This window comes from Nothoprocta perdicaria, unplaced genomic scaffold (genome assembly GCF_003342845.1).
Source record: "Nothoprocta perdicaria isolate Ctin4 unplaced genomic scaffold, notPer1 scaffold_37, whole genome shotgun sequence".
Lineage (NCBI taxonomy): Eukaryota > Metazoa > Chordata > Aves > Tinamiformes > Tinamidae > Nothoprocta > Nothoprocta perdicaria.
Window position 1 is genome coordinate 1,468,459 of NW_020455610.1, and position 17,295 is coordinate 1,485,753.

Genomic DNA, 17,295 nt, shown 5'->3' on the forward strand with positions numbered 1-17,295 from the left:
AAAATAAAACTCACCTTTGCTACAAGAATCATAAAACCATCCTTACAAACCAAACAAAGCTMAAATGCTGAATATTCTGTCTTCTACTTTAGGCTAAAAATACTCCTTTACTCTAAATAACCTTTTTGATAGTCAACCATTTTGGTAACCGTTCTGCCAGTCTGTTATAGCAAGCCTCAGGTTTTTTTACAGGTCATTTTAATGGCACAGAAATATCTTGAAATTTGAACCTCATTCCAAATGCTCCTCATTTTTCCTTTTTTTTTTTTTTTTTTGCACTTTTTCATTAGCTCAATTTGTAGTTTGACCCCTGTCCTTTTATGAGATGAAAACTGCTTTTTCAGTATATCAAACTTGCTAAAATTCGTTGATGGCAAAAGTTCTTTATATTCCAGCCACTTTTGTCTCATGATAGTTCAATTAAARCACATGGTGGTTTTGGTTGGTTTTTCCCTAGAGATCACCTTGGTAAACTGAGGCATGTGTTTTGCCTTTGTGCTGCAACACTGTATGTGTGCGTGTGCCTATATGCACTTAGGCTGAAAGAGCAGCCAGAAAAGTTAGAGGTGGTTTTATATTTGCTGGCCTAGTAATAGTAAACGTGGCAGAGACTCTGACCATGCTACACCGGAGGAGTCACCAGRGAGGTCAAAAGAAAACCGACTTGGCCAACAACATTTTTTTTTCTCTCTGCCAATTCCAGGAAAAGCGGCAAACGTCATAAAAGGAAGTAGTTTTCTGTAATACAAGCAAAAATGAGTATGTGGTGATAAGAAGGTATACTAAAACTCTCAGACGTCAGACACATCATCCCAGACTGCATCGTAAATGCACTTGTCTCGGAATCATTACTGGTGTAATGCATGTAAGAAAATCAGTCTCCATAACGTGGCTAGTACCATATGAATCATGCACTCGTAGGCTACTGAAAATTGGCAGTGCTTGCCAATTGTAACTCCACTGAAGGCAGTGGAGTTACAGACACAGCAGGGCTGCGGGTGCCCTATCTGCGTTGATGCAGGTTGGCAGTGTCAGCGCTGCACGGAAGAGATCATTAAACCTCAAGCCATTCTGGGCTCAGAAGCAGTCTACAGAAAGGCATCATCTGTGGAGAGGCAGCCTCATTTGTTTGCTGTAGAGGCACAAAGGATGAATTTGTTATTGCTAGGCAATAAATATGACTGCTAGATAAATCTCATTGAGTGTTGCATTGTATATCAGGTGACTCGGTAACATGCATTTCTGTGGAGATAATGCCCATCTTATAGCAGAAAGGTCTTGCTGGGACTGTGACAACGTGAATGGTAGAACTGATTTACTGTCATGTCTCCATGTACAAGCTGTGGAGAGCGCTGCAGTGCTGGAGCTGCTTTCGTGTGATAAAATGAAAACAGGAGCATATAGTCAGAGAGAAATGATGAAATGCATAAAGCACTCAGCAGCCTCAAAAGCACTGTCGAAGTRACAGCAATAGTTGATACTAGATAGGTAACTGCCATTTAGCAGTTTGAGTGCAGTACTTCCTTTTGAGAAGAAATGTCACACTTCTATTGAAGAAAAGTGGCTCAGGAGGTAAAGCTTCTCATCTCTGCACATGCACGCTGCGGGGGTGAAATCTGTGGTTCATGCATGGAACCACATTGCATTATTTACTCATACCCAAATGTCTACAGACTGCCAAGAACATCCCAGTGACACCCTTCTGTTCCATCAGGTTAATTCCAGTGGAAACTGCTTCCTCTTTGTGCCATAGAAACATTCCTGCATCTGAAGTCCTTGGAAGAAATACATGGAGTAATCTCCATGTTTTGATTAAATAGTATCAGTCTTCCCTAATAAACACACGATGCYTAATAGAGTAGACTGGTGTTGCACCTGCTGTTCAGCAGATGATAGTTAACATGTACTTGTTGGAGTTAAGGTTGATCTCCCATTCTAACATTTGGCTGTTATGTGACTTGGTGTGAGATGTACTGGCGTGCATTTAGTGTTTGTCAAAGGCTTATGTTCCATGGGTTTGTCCACTACCTTAGAGTGTTGCTTTCCATCATCCACAGCATCCAATGGCAAGGAATTCCGCAGCTTTCATGCTATGCTCAGTGAGGAGTGACTTCTCCGTTTACATTCTGCATCTGCTGGCTTCCTTAGGTGTCTCCTCAGTCATCTATTCAAAAATACAGTGAATAACCAACTCCTCAGTATCCTTGCCACTCTCGATGGCACAAGGCTCTAATACTTCTCCCATTTCCCCAGACCATCTCTTTTCCCAGCTGTAGGGCTCTAGGTTATGTAATTTGTATAGTCTCATGATGTTGCCAGTTGTCAAGGTAATCCTCGTTACCTTCCCCTGACCCAGTTCTGTTACTGCTCGTTGAGGTGAGGTGCTAGAACTGTACTCAACATTCAGTATGCAGAAAAYGCCATGGGACTGTGAAGCAACACAGGGATTTTTATGTTTTCGCTATTCTTGTTGTAGTAATTCCTCAAAAGTTGTGTTTGGCCTTTGTTGAAAATGGAACTGCTTTTTTTTCATGTACTTAAATACCTGTTGTTCCAAGATCACCTTCCTGACTGTCACAAATTACAATTTTTCTTCCTATGATCTGTTGCATTTATATAATTTGAATTTCCTATGTGATTTGATGTTCTGTTTCAAAAGTTTCTCCTGATCTTCACATGAACCCTGTTTTCGCAGTAACTCAATATTCCATCAGGAAACTTTYGCTCCCCTTTTTCTGAGGTCGCTTGTAAATACAAGAAGCACAGTTGAAATCCACTTCGAAGTGGAACATAATTTATCTATCACCTATAATTTATTAGACATATAGTCAAGAATATACTTAGAGCAATCAATGTTTTATGAATATGAATCACACTTCATTTCTGCTTTTGAGAGTCCTCATRCCTATTATGGTTCTGATTGATTATGGGAATATTGTGGTCTGATATTTCTGAATATCWCTGGGTAGGGAGAAGAGCAGCATAGTGTCCCAAAAGATGTATCCAGCCTTGCTAACACCGAGGCCTATAGCAGATATGATATATGCAGCAGTGATAACACAAGGACTGCTACCACTTTTCCCTATCATGTACAGCAAATGCTGGTGCAGACAGGAGATCCAGGTCTCCCTGATACCTCCTAGTGGATCTCCTCCATGTCCTCTATAAGATTTCAGTGTTAGATGTATGCAGTGTATGCATCGGTGCACCCAGAATGTTGATGTAACAGTTTTTAAAAATAAGGCATGCTGTAAGGTCATTTTTATTTGATTCTGTATTAACCACATGCTCAGCAAAGCACGGGGCTTAGTCTTTTATTGTTATTTTAGTATTAAAAGTTTTGGACGAAATTACCAAATACAGGCTGCCATAGTTACATATATTAATATATATTAAATTCTTTAATATACTGTATTCATTTTTGCAATCTATAGACTGTGGTGAGCAGAACTAACTTAATATGATCTACATGTATTCTGTTTTTTCCAATATTTGAGTCACCCTTCTTTTCTCGTTCAGGTACAGACAAATGCAACTTGGCACAGAAAGCAAAGTAGCTGAACTTCTTCACCAAAGTAAGTTAAAGTCCTTTGAAAGTGAACATGTTCAACTCATGCAGCAAGAAACAGCTAAGAATCTTTCACAGTGCCAGATAGAATGTGAGAAATATCAGAGAAAGCTGGAGGTATGTTATAAAAATACTTTACTGGGTATTATGTAGTCTTTTTCAGTTAGAGTTTAAAAATGAAGAAAAGCTTGGTGAGAAGGCAACAGAAAATAAACATATTTCCATGTATTTCTACCAAGTTCTGTGGAAGCAAAATCTAATGACCAAGTTTACAATGACCAATTTAATAACCAAGTTTGAGTTTGACAGATTCAATGGAAAACAAGATTGAGGGATGAGTAAGACAACAGTTTTCATCTTCTCTCCTTTTTGATGGAGTTACTCTTTTTTAATTTCCTTTTAAAATACATGTAGGCCATATACTAAGACTATTTTTTTCTTATCCTTTCTTCTTACAAGGTATTAATCTTAGTAGTGTTGTGTTCACTAGTATATTGTGGGTCAACTACTTCATGAACGAGCTCTTGCTTTTATTTGAGTTTCAGCACATTGTGCTTTCTCATGTATGCTAAAGGCAGGAACCAGCTATTTCATATATTGCCAAATTTTGCCATATAAACTTATTCTTAAGACAGTAGATGAATGTTTTTATTTCATCTTTTTGTGTTTGAGTTGCTTCTTTCTCTAAGCATTGTGTATTCTTCAGTGCTTTTAACAGTTATTCTGGTACTGTTGCTGTATACACTGTGCATATACATCTCTATCTTGAGATTTAAATTCAGCTGTCATCTCCCTCGTTCTGAATCTATATTTGAGAAGTCAATATTGAAATACAGCTACAGTACTACTTGATTATTACTTTATTTTTTTTCTGTGCAACACACAGGTAATGACATTACTAACCAAGGATTCTGTCATTCCAGTTGGTTTTATAATATTTGTCAGTGTTATTTTCTGTTTCAGGCACCATATTAAACTTCCCTTTTAAGCTTTAAGGTTTTTTACAGATCCTTATAACTTCTACTTTCAAATATGGGGCATATCTTATTTATACTTAATGAATTAAGTATTTAGATTAGTGTTGATTAAGGGTATGTTACCTTTCAGTAATAAGTAACTTACGTGATTTTTAGTAAGTAATAAGAACCTAGTGTATCTTAAGATACTGAATTTTGATCATTATGTCTTTGCCATCTGTAAAGGAGCCACCATTGCTTTTTCAGTTTCGTAAGTGAATGTAAAACCATTTAAAGAACTGCAATGAATGTGTTTTTTGCTGTTAATTACATGTTAATTACATGTTAATGCTGTTCTTGTAGCTATTTCRGGGATAAATTCTTAGAATTACTAGTGCCTTGGTGGACTGGCATTAAGTGTCATGTGACCTGACAGTTTAATCTATGCAAGGTAATGCAGTTGAAAAAAAAGCCACTTTTTAAAGCATTTTATCTCTTCCTGTGCAAAAGTTAGATCAAATGTAATGCATTATTGCTATTTAGTGAACCTGTTGAATGTCTGCCTTTACCTTTCTCATGAAGAGCTATAAACCCTGAGCTCCTCACGGGTTCTTTGTTCCCTCTCACAGGTCCTTACTAAGGAATTTTACAGTCTCCAGTCTTCCAGTGAAACACGCATTATGGAACTTCAGACACAGAACGCTGAGTTTCAGGCAAGGCTGGATACCTATGAAAAACTTGAGAAAGAGCTTGATGAGATAATAATTCAAACAGCAGAGAGTAAGTTCTGACCCAGGCTGTCTTGTGCTTTGAGGTGTTTCTTGAGGACATTCTGGCAGGATGTGTTCCTTGTCACGGAACTTGGAAATTGTCACACAATGTCTGGCATTTTCCATCCTCCTGCACAACAATGAGGATGCAGTCAGTAAAGGTTTTAATAGAAAATATTAATGATGTATTTATTCAAATATTTTTAAAATATATCAAGTTAGATGTATGGATATTAAAAATAATCCCATTGTTTTGATTTTCTAAATAGATATAAGGAATTTCTTATGACAGATAAGTATGTTATGAGTATTAAACCATGACTTAAATTTGAGAATGTTAAAGGCTTTTTAACTATTCTTGAAAACTGTTATCTCTGGTTGGAAAAAAAAAATGTATATCCTCAAACATACCAAAATTCCTGTGAAATCATTTCTTTGTAGAGAATTCTATGGATTATATTCATATCCTTAATGAATCCACAAAGCAAGTCCTTTCTAATTAGAAACTAAGACTCTAATCTTGATGTCTTTGAGCCTGTATGTAAATAGAGTAATCCTTTTTAAGATTTCAGACTAATTCGTGTTGTCTTCTTGCCCTTCTCTCTTTGCTCATGACAATTTATAAATAATATTTTTCAGGTCTGGTAGAAGAATGTTATATTAGCTTTATTTGTAAAAATGGTAAATAACAGACAGTGTGATTATTCTGTGATGCCTGGCTATATCTTCAGTAACTAGGTTGTATATATTTTATTAATTTTATAAACTGCATCTTCTACTTGTTAGAATGGCATGACCACCCAAAGGTTGCAGAATGACCATAACCATATTTGTATATACTTGCTTACATTTAGTCAGTAACATGATTTTTGAAAACTATGTGCTGTCTTATCCAAGGAGTATTTATGTATTAATTCAGAATATTTGGATTTTGTTTCATTTTTGTTGAAGAAAATCAAATTCAAAATGTTATTTTGAATACACAAGCTTGCATTTTCTCATGCATCAGAAAAGCTCTTACTCATGCAGACCTAAATTACTCTTTAACTTTTTGCTAAAWGTTGTAAAATGTTCTATTTACTACTTGTGTGCTACAAAATATCATTGAAAGAAATGAAAGTTTACAAATGATCTCTGCYCAGTGAAAATATAATGGCAGTTCCTTTTTAAATTCTGTTGGAGAAAAAAGTGATGAGTTACAGTACAATATTATTTCAGTAGATACTCTATTTAGTAACTCACATTGTTTTTCATTACCATTACTATAGTCTTTAACAGTAGAAGTTATGATTAAGAATCATGAAGGCTGAATTCCAGTTGAATTACAYTAAAATTGAAAGCCAAGCACTTGCAGGGGTTTTTAGTTTTCCTCAGAACAAAATCTTTTCTTCCTTTCGGGGAATGTGCATCTAGAAGATACCACTGAATTGGGACTTCTAGTCCCTCTGCATTGTGTCTCACTTTAGTATTGAAATAACAGGAAATTGAAATTCCAGAATCTACCTAGAAGAATGTATGTAGACCCTCCCTAGAGCGTCTGAGTGGCTTCCACACGAGATAATTAACAAAAGTAAATTGTCTCAATATCTGTCTCTCCCTCTTCAGGAAGTAAAATCTTTCAAAAGTATAATCTCACTTTTGGGTTTTTTTCTTGTAGACTGAATGACTTTATTGCTTCCTACTGGTTGGTATCTTTAAAAAAAAAGAAAAAAGAAAAAAGAAAAAAGAAAAAAAAGAATAATTTTTTCCCTAAGAAGTTAAAATGTAGGAGATAAAAAAACCTCTTCCCTAACTTTTCAGATGCTACTGAGAGATAAGAATTTAGATTTTAGGCTGTTATTGGCCAGTTTTTGGACAAATACAACACTGAACTTGTGGTTGAAAAGAAGGATTATTACTGAGGCAGTTGAAGAGATATTTATGTTCTTCTGGACCAGTGGTATTACAGGAGCTGGAGAATTCCCTGTCATAAAATCGGCCTTTAAATTAGGAATTTCTTGTGTCTTCAAACTTCAGCATCAGTAAACTTCATCCTTCATACTTGCTGGAAATTCTTTGCTGTTTTGGGTGTGCCTAGACGTAGAGCTAGCACAGGAGCTCTACTCTGAAAAAACTTTTCATGAATATGTTCTAAAAATCCCTCTTTAAAATAGCATTAAAGGGGCAGTAGAGAAAGGAGGAAATCTGTTGTATATAGTTTTGCAAATTGTTTTGGGGAGAATTTATTTCTCGTTTCAAGCGATAGAACAATAGGGAGGAAAGAATGACTCAGATAGGACTTTCACACCATTTCTTAAATTTCTTTGACCTATTGTCAACTGCCTGATTCACCAAAGCTGCCATGTGGTTCCTAGGCAGGTGTGCACTTACCAGAAACTTCTCCTGAAAATCACAGGCTTTCAAAGAGAATGGAAAGCAGCCTCTCAGTGTCACCGGCTAGTTCCTTCAGTGACCTCAGATGCACGCCACCACATACCATGACTTGTATTTAAGTCCAGTTAAGTGACTGTACTTAATCCAGCTGACTTAAGTACTCTCTAACTTCACCTTCCTCCCCTTCCTTATGAATGCACAGACTGAACTATTTAGGAAAAAAAATAAACAAGCGAACCCTGTACTGCTGAATTTATCCTACACTTTTAGCGTATATATTTTGTGACCATATAAATAATAATGTGCAAAGACATGGAACTCTTTTCCTATAGTTTCACAATTCATAAGTCTTATGTTGACTGGAAAAATAAAAAGTGAGATGCCTGCCAGTGTCATAAGAAGCAAATACAGAGCACTGCCTGAGTGCTGTTTGTGAATTCACATAGTGATTTCCATTGCATTCCAGAAGGTATGGCAGTTCACACAACTGAAAATTTAGCTTCTAGAAAAGTGTCTTTGCACATGTAGAATTATAAATAGAATTTCTTAGGAGTTTGTAAGTTGTTGCACACTAAATATATGTTTGACAGCTTATTAACAGCACCTTGCTGGATTTTTTTTTTTTTTTTGCAGTGGAAAATGAAGCTGAAGCTGAAAGGGTTCTCTTTTCATATGGGTACGGTGCCAACGTTCCTACAACAGCCAAAAGACGACTAAAGCAAAGGTGAAAAGTGCCTTCCTCCTGTGTTTACTTGCTGAATATGGAGTAAATTAAGATGTTGGTTTTGTTCAGTCTTAGAAAAAATATTAACTTAGAGATTTTTAATTACTGTTACATGCAAAGAAATAAGATAAAGAACAAGACATCTTTATGTGATAAACACATAGAACCTATATAAACGTATAACTTATGTATGAACATATAACACAGGTAAGTGTTCCATTATCTGGGATTGGTTAAGAAGAAAGGATCTATTACAAACATGGAAAATATTTTCCTTAAAGTCCACTACTTGCTCTTTAATTTCAAGTTTCTGGTATCCTACATGAAGAACTCTGGCAAGTGTATAGCAAGTGCTTCAGTATCTGATTGAAACTCTGTGCTAAAGCACCCTCAAAGGGATAGCACGTGATATGACACTTGTTGACCTCCTTGTCAGAGAAAAAGAAACTATTTTGTGACTTTTGACATGGAGATCGTGCACATATTAGTAATTTAAACATGCCTGGAAAGACTTTCAAGCACTGAGGCCACTACAGCAGTACACTGCCCTAGTACTGTGCTCTCAGCATGTGTTAGCTGCATGTAAGCTACAAATTGGCAACAGCTGCTGATTTGGGAACTATTTGGGAGAGTGTTGATTGTCACRTGCCAAAGTGCTGTCAGGGTCACTAATGGTTTGCTGTATAAGTAATCACAGTCTTGAGCACTGCATAATTTCCTAGGGTGGATGTAACCCTAGTTTTCCAGAATGAGCTGTTTTTATAGACAGTTCCCTTTATCCGTTTGCTTAGTCTAACTTTAAGCTGGTCAAAACTGATAAACCTACCTGAAACATATAGTTGTGACTCATTAAATATTTGCAAATTCAAGTCAAGTTCACTGAGTAGTTTCAGATGGAAAAAGTATCGTGCACTGCATTCCCCAAGTTGGCATGGTAAGATATCCCTGTTTCCCCTGTACTCCAATAGCTAAAAGAGCCCTCATTTGAGGTATGGAGAAGTGGCTCATTTCTCTGTTCTTCAGAGTGGATCATAACATACATCTATCTCCTAAATAAAAGAAGCCACTATTCTGGAGAATTATTTTTACTTTTTCTCATTTAATACCTTCATAAAGTTTGAGGATCTTTATAGAGAGAGTAGCCTCAAATTACCCTTTGTCCAACTGTGAAAATTATGTGTAGAATGTGGCTCGTGGTGGTCCCTACTAAGCTAATTTCAGATAGAGTTGCCCATCTCCCCATTATTTGCCTAAATCAGCTTCTTCACTTCTCCTAAGCTTTCTTTAAAGTGATGTTCAGAATCTCTTCAGTCTCCTGAGCCCATAGGTATTTTGATGCTCTATTTCCACCTGAAAATATCCTTTTCTTGGTACTCTGTGGTATTCCTACTGAAAAACTATGTGTTGGTAACATAAGTTAAAGGTATTTTCTGACTCTTCTGGGATCTCTTTACCTCTTAGTAAGTATAATTGAGAACGTCAGGACCATCCTGGCATGCAAAATGAAAGTAAGGGATTATCTGTTTGAAAGGGTAGGTTTGTATGGTGTGACACTGGTGAGGAGCGTTAGTATCTTCTGCCCAGTGTAACAGTGTATTCCACTTTATTGAGGAGGAGGTGGTAACTACGGGCAGATTTTCAGTAAAAATAAATGCACTCATCTGGCTTTACATATCCTAAGCCTTAGCTTAATGGTAAATAAAGCTCCATGTCATTCCCCTTTAGACAGCTTATGCTCTTATAGTTTCAATAGCAAGGTCAGGAATTGGATAACCCTTTGCTATCTATTATTTGTAGATTTACAGTCTTACATTTTCAATTTATGGACAGTGTCTGCTCAGAGTCTAATGTCTGGAGAGGCTGCTCTCTTCTATATGTACATTTTTGAAAATTGTTACTTATTTGGATGGATTTTGTATCTAAAGCCTGTAGTTCAGTTATTAGAACACACTAAAGGGAGATAAAGGGAGGTATTAACACAGTACACCTTAATTATAGAGCTTTGAATTTCCCGTGTCATACTTGTATGATAAGTTGGAGGCTAGAATTTCTCACTAGAAGGATACAGTCATGTCTTTTCCAAATAAATTTTTCACTGGAAGTTGCCAAACTGAATATTGAATATATTATATTTGAATATATATAATTATTGAATATATTACCAATATGTAAGACATATATACTTAGAACCTAGTTTAAGATGGGACATCTAACTACCCTTTTCAATCAGTGTAGATCTAATCAATACAATCAGTGAAGTTGGGAGTCAGCTAGATGTCCATTTTAGGGAAAACTGGGAAAAAAAGTGTGACTGTACTGAGAAGGACTGTATTGATTATAAGAACAGCTTAAGCAAAACAGCTATGTTAGAAATAGGAGCCTACATTTAGGCTATTCAGTTGCAGACTGAATCCTTCCATAGCTATCTAGGGAATTATGCAAGTGAATTGATGGCAAATTTTGAATTTGGATGTGAAACATGTGAGAGGTTGAGGATCTATTTATTTTTATATTATACTTTTTTTTTTTTTATTTTTTGTCCAGGGTGTTTAGGTAGCTGAATAATCCAGTCTCATCAATTATAAGTTCTAGGAAACTATAAGATATATCCTTTTCATCTGGGAAAGAGTTTAATTAAAAAAAAAATACAGCAATTGTATATTGCAGTTACATATTACATCTAGGATACTTAATATTGGATAAGGTAATTTCTTCTCTGTTTGGAAAATAAGTATTGTATTCACTGTTACTCAAAAAAATGTACCTTAAAGTGAAGAGATGTGTATTTTTAAGAGGAGGCTGTTTATAATATTTTCTAAAGTTTTTAGAAAGCAATTAGCCATATAATCAGTTGAAATATTCTAATATGATTTTTGACACTATATAACATCATGCAAATGATTTAGGTAATTACTTTGTGATAAAAAATGATACAGTGGCATAACTGTAGGAATGCTATTTCAGTACTGCTAAATTTGTTATATTTTTCTTCTTACAACTTTGATCATTCTGCATGGTCTCTCTGTATGGTTTATGTATTAATACTTAAGCACTAGTGATATTAAATCAGTCATGTTCTGAATATATATATATGCATAAGAATTTGTTTGCATATTTTGGAAAAAAATAAACTGGAGCTTGCTTTTTATTGGCACAGTGTTCATTTGGCAAGAAGGTTATTGCAGCTAGAAAAGCAAAACTCACTGCTTGTAAAAGATCTGGAACATCAGAAGGAACAAGTAACACAGATTTCACAAGAGGTAAACTATTGCCACAAAAAATAAAATATGTAGAAACTGTAAATATTGAAGAACAGCTGTGCATAAAATGAAATATATTCTAAAGAGTACTTACTGTGTATTTCATGTCACAAAATGGCCTCATAATTGACCAAAACGTTATAGTGAAGTTTTTCAAAGAGATTTGTATTGTATTTTCAAACAAAAATGAAAAGGGGTTATTTTATAGGCTAAGCAAAAATGTGGGGTAGACAAAGTTCTGATTTCTGAGCAGAATATCAGCTAGACAGGCTAGTTTGTTCTGTCCAATAATTAATTATTCAATAAAGACCTCATTAATTTTTGCGCAGCTAGGGAATAGGGAATATTTAATATAAACTGCTAAAAAAGAATCTAGTTTTTAACTATACAACAAATTTCAGCATTATTTTAAAATCTATATGTGATAGCTGGAAACACCTGTTGTGTTCATATGGAGAATAATTGCTGAATAAGAATCAACTGGAAGTAATTTTTGGAAATATTTTTGAGATTTTCTTTCAAGTGTGTCCTAGGAACCAGAGAACTTCTAGGTTTGCTGTAGTTCTTGCCAGCATATGGAATTCCTAGGATAACTGTTTCAGGAATGAAGTTAGCAGTTTGACTTTTTAAACCTATGGTAATTAACGGTTAGGATAACTATACCAAAGTACTTCTTTACAATGCAAATTCTTGMATTTTCTGCATATTTTAAAATATGGTTGAATTATTCTGTAGTGAAATCTTGTGTAGAGTTTATTTTAACCGATGTTAAATTTTATTATGGATTTTTTCCTAGTTTTTTGTTAGATATTTGCATTTGACAAAAATATACTTTTCAAATGTTCTTGACTTGAACGCCTCGGGATGCTCCATCCAGCATTAGCCATGCTTTAACTATCACCAGAAAACATGCGCTTTATTTCTCTTTGGAATCTCTCTGACTTCCACTTCCATACAATCCCACTGATCTTCGGGATCAGTGGTGAAAGATTTACTGAACCTACCTTGGTTCAGATCCACTGAACAACACTCCCCTGGAACATCTTCACCGCCTTTTACTCCCCCATGGCCTCGTAGCCCTTTTTTCATGATGTTAATAGACACTTGTTTGATCCTGTGATTTTTGAGTTTAAATCAGAATGTCATCCAATAGTACGTTCAGTGTGGTGTTGATAGCTAACCCATGGATACCCACTTTAACCTCTTAAATAAAATGTCATTATCAAAAAAATCAGAGGATGGTTGAGGTTGGAAGGGACCTCTAGAGATCATCCAGTCCAACCCTCTGCTCCAGCAGGGACRCCCAGAGCACGGGGCACAGGGCGGCATCCAGGCGGGTTGGGAAGATCTCCAGGGAAGGAGACTCCACAGCCTCCCTGGGCAGCCTGTGCCAGGGCTCTGGCACCCTCACAGTGAAGAAGCTCTTCCTCACATGGAGATGGAACTTCTGTTATTATACCTGTTTTCTATTAAAAGTTTGTCTGGTTTTAAAGTCTGAATGCTTCATGGGATTTTTTTTTTTTTATGTTTTTTTATAACCCACTCAATTTGATATCAATGCAATTCTGCAATAATCACACAAAATTCATTATTAGCAATGAATTGGAAACACTTAATTTTGCTGTTACACCAATCAATAGTCTGACTTCTTTTGAAACAGGACACAAATATTTATAGAGCAGCTTATTGCTTCTAAGGCTCACTTTATKTTAACTGAAGTTTAAGTAAATAGAAAGCTATAGATGAGCTCCTTCAAAGTAGTGCTTGACACTGAATTTGTGAGCCAAATTAAATTTAGGGAATAATTAATCAGTTGATTTTGCAGAGGTTTTTTACCAACCATGCCAGAACAGAAAGATGACAATTTCTTTTGTCTAGAAAGCTGCCATGGTCTTTGGGAGGCTTAACAAACGAATACTGAATCAGCATAGAGTAAAAATTATACCATAAATTTAAAAAAAATAAATAAAATAAAAGAATGTACAAAGCCAGTACATCTGCCTTGCTGCCAATTGACTTTTGTGACTTTCTCTATGATGTTGTTTATGGGCTTTTTTATATCTCAGCTGAAAAGTTTTTACTGAAAATATGTTTACAACTCACTCTGAAAGAGAATATAAATCAAGATGAATCATGATGAACGCGTTAACCTTGATAGTAATGTATATTGAGGCTTAAATAGTTAAATGTCCAGTTGCAAAAGATTAGCTTTAGCATTTAAAAGAAAAAAAAAAAAAACGCAGATATATCTAAGGAACTCTTGTATGTTAGTTAAGAAAATAAAGTTACTTAAAAAGAAACTCCAACTTTTGCTGAAGGATAAGATTAAGAATAAGAATTAAGATTCATACATATGCATATGCATTTATAACAAGCCTGGGTATATACACCTGTATTTAGACACTGCTATAAATCAGTAAAATTGACTGAAATGCATTTCTTGATTAATATATTTTAATGATCATTTCTTTTAAGTTTGAAGAAAACAATAGACACCAAAGCAGCACCATCATGAGGGAAGGAAAAGCCCTTTTTTTTTTCCCCTCTTTTTTCTCTTTTTTTTTTTTTTTTTAATAAATTGACTTGCATTTTAATGAAAAAAATTGCAAGAGAGGAAATGAGGTAGCAACATCAAACCAAGATTGTAATTCTGCACCTGTCTTTTCCAGCAAAGCACTTCATTCTTATCAGTGAGAACAATGAGAAACTTCATGGTGACAACACTCCTTTAATGTTCTTACGTTATCAGGAACAGGATTCCAAACACCATGAGTCGGATTCATTTTGTTTCTCCTGTAATGACCATCCCAAGTTTCTGTGTACTATTTTTAGGCCCTCCTAGAGATTAGTATTCYACTTCTCAAAAGGACTTGTGTGTTTCACGCATAGTAAAGGCAATATTTATCCTGGCTCTCCCAAAAAATCTTCCTGATAACTTCTGTTCTCCGAAAACAGCTTAATTTCGTATGGATTTATTGAAGTTAATTGAAGTTAATAAGTCTCTTTAAGAAAATGATTTCCCCTTCTTATCATCTCACAGTGAATCTGGAATTCTCTAGATTAGAATAGGTATTTTATGAATTAATATATTTAAATAATATTTATGAATTTTTATTGATTCCAAGAAGTACATGGTTATTTTCTCTTTTTGCCACTTCTAAAATCTAAGATGGAGTGTACTGTGGTTTTAATAAGTCATTAAGGCGAACTAGCAAGCCACTATACCTGTCTTTATCTAATCATTAAAAGATTTAAATTTATTTTAAACAATATAGTTGGTATTCTTGACTTCTATGTACTTCAGCTACTGAAACTACTGAATATTAACTTTGGTCTTCACTCCACACATGTTTAGAGAATAAACTTGCTGTTGCTCAAGATGCAAGCCATATCCTTAATATATGGCTTTGAATTTTAATCCTATTGATAATGGTTATATAGAAATGTAGGAATGCAAAATATGTAGGTATAAAAGTTTCTTTATGCAAGTGTGGCAAACATGCTGTTGGATTTTTTTAGTTTCTATATAGTAACTGATTAAATCAGAGAGTTTTTTTCCTCCATTACTATTGTGTGTTTAGTTAGGTTCAGTTTCAGAACTAAAAAAAAAAAGATTATTGGAAGAGTATAATACTTAAAAATGTCACTTTTAATCAAGGGTAACAAAGAGAGCAGCCTTCTCACTACCCATTTGCTCATTAATAGAAGCTGGCTGTTACCTTAAAACTCTTGAAAATTCAGATTCAGTGGAGTACAGAGATCAGTACTAAACTTCAGTGAAAATTTAGCACAGAGCAGAAAAGTAAGGGGATAGTAACTAGTACTGAATAGTACTAGTTTATTGTATTTTTTGTGAGGTAACAAGATTATTTGTATATTATTATAACGAGTCTCTGTGTTTTGTAAATTATAAAATGTATAACAGTAACACTGCATTTTTTGTCAGCTTGACAGAGCGAATTCTTTGTTGAATCAAGTGCAACAGCCATACAAATACCTGATTGAAACAGTGCAACAGAGAGATTCTCAGATACATCTACAGAAAGAACATATTGCACAACTTGAAAAAGATGTCAGGTAATAAAAATCACTATGCTTTTTATTTTAAACTGTAAGTGAAATAATTTTTATGTTTATCATTTGTGAACAATATCCAAATGATCATAAAAGACTTAGACACTGTATCAATGACTAAGTCTTTATGCAGGAACTTCAGCATCTGATATTTTCCTCACAGTGTCATGAAAGAGTGATTAGACCTAGAACATCAGTAATGAGAGTCAAATTTTTAAAGGTAAATTTGAAGTTGCAAAGAGTTAYCAAGAAGTGGAGAAAATTAAAGTGCATGAAAAGAGAGAATGATGCATATGAGATGTACAAAATTAAAAGTAAAGAAAGTAAAGAAAACCAGAGAAAAATAACAGAGCAGTGCACTAGCAATGGGTGATGTGTTGGTAAGTAGTACCAGACTTCACCTAGGTCCAGCTGCTAGAAACTTCTGGTCACTTCCCACCATCACAGAGCTTTATAAACTGTGTTTGCCCTCTGGTTCTCAATAAACTGTTGTAAAATAATCTGTCCCATATTTGCCAAAAAGGAGGATAGCTGTGTTCCAGTGCACCAGTTCAGAAAAAAAAGAAATGTGTTTTAACAGGTAGATAACCTGATTTAGGAGATGCATACCAGCAGTACTCTACTAGGGCAAGTAGACTTCCTTACCACCAGGTAGTCCCTRATTTTGATCTTCATAACCCTAGACTTAAAAAGACATCCTGGGTAGCTGAGYGTCCCTACAGCTCAGAGGAAAACATTGTCTGGTATAGAGTTGATTATGTTGTTCCTGTGCTTTCCCAAAAGTATATTTGGCATCAAAGTTATTCTAATTGGGAAGGAGCACATTGTAGCAGTCTTTTACTATAGGAGTAGCAATTTGGAAACTACTGATGCTAGATTTAAATTAAAATATCTTTTAGGTGATTTCAGATTATGTCGTGAACCAGTCTAGCTCCCAGCTAGCCCCAAACTGGCCAGTGGATCAGATTAAGTAAATTAAAGTTTATCCCCACCAAATAAATGCCAAGTAAAGCTCTGCTGGATCAAAAGATTAAGACCAGTGTTCCTGTCAGTCTTTCTTAGCTTGTTAAACAGCATTTTCTAGGTTCATATATTCAATATTTTTGAGAGAATGAGTTYAGAGAATTAAAGCTTCTCAAAGATAGCCTTAAATTTTTGTAGCTAATATTGATGCATTTAGAAAAGTAACAGTGAAAACACTAAACAGGGCCTATGTAGCCTGTGTTCTCCTTATCTTAGAGCTGAGGCAACAGTTAATATCTGTAAACTGTTATACAATTGTACAAAACGCGAATAAATTTTATGTACAATATATGCATTCATTTATGTCTAGAAAACAATTTGGCAAAAAACAGCTCATATAAGAATAATAATGTTAAAAGTCATGTTCTCAAGTTGACTTTTAAAATAGTAGTTAGGGATCTTTTGCTTACAAATCTTTTAAAATCTCATTTTTGAAAACCAAAATATAGGTAAGTAATGCAGTGTTATTCCTGTGCCCTGACATTCAAGACTAGATCTCCCATTTTATCCTCACACCCACCTGTGGTTGGTCATGCTTTTCCTTCCT

At 35.1% G+C, this 17,295-nt stretch overlaps 1 protein-coding gene across 2 annotated transcripts in view; it reads left to right on the top strand.

Annotated features, from left to right (window-relative positions):
• PIBF1 (progesterone immunomodulatory binding factor 1) overlaps positions 1-17,295 on the top strand; it is a 102,514-nt gene that overhangs the window by 59,736 nt on the left and 25,483 nt on the right. For both annotated transcript variants that reach the window (XM_026044526.1, XM_026044527.1), the window contains exons 10-14: positions 3,520-3,685; positions 5,154-5,304; positions 8,301-8,391; positions 11,549-11,651; positions 15,598-15,728. In XM_026044526.1, coding sequence (XP_025900311.1) covers positions 3,520-3,685; positions 5,154-5,304; positions 8,301-8,391; positions 11,549-11,651; positions 15,598-15,728 — 642 coding nt within the window. The remainder of the gene's footprint in view (positions 1-3,519; positions 3,686-5,153; positions 5,305-8,300; positions 8,392-11,548; positions 11,652-15,597; positions 15,729-17,295) is intronic.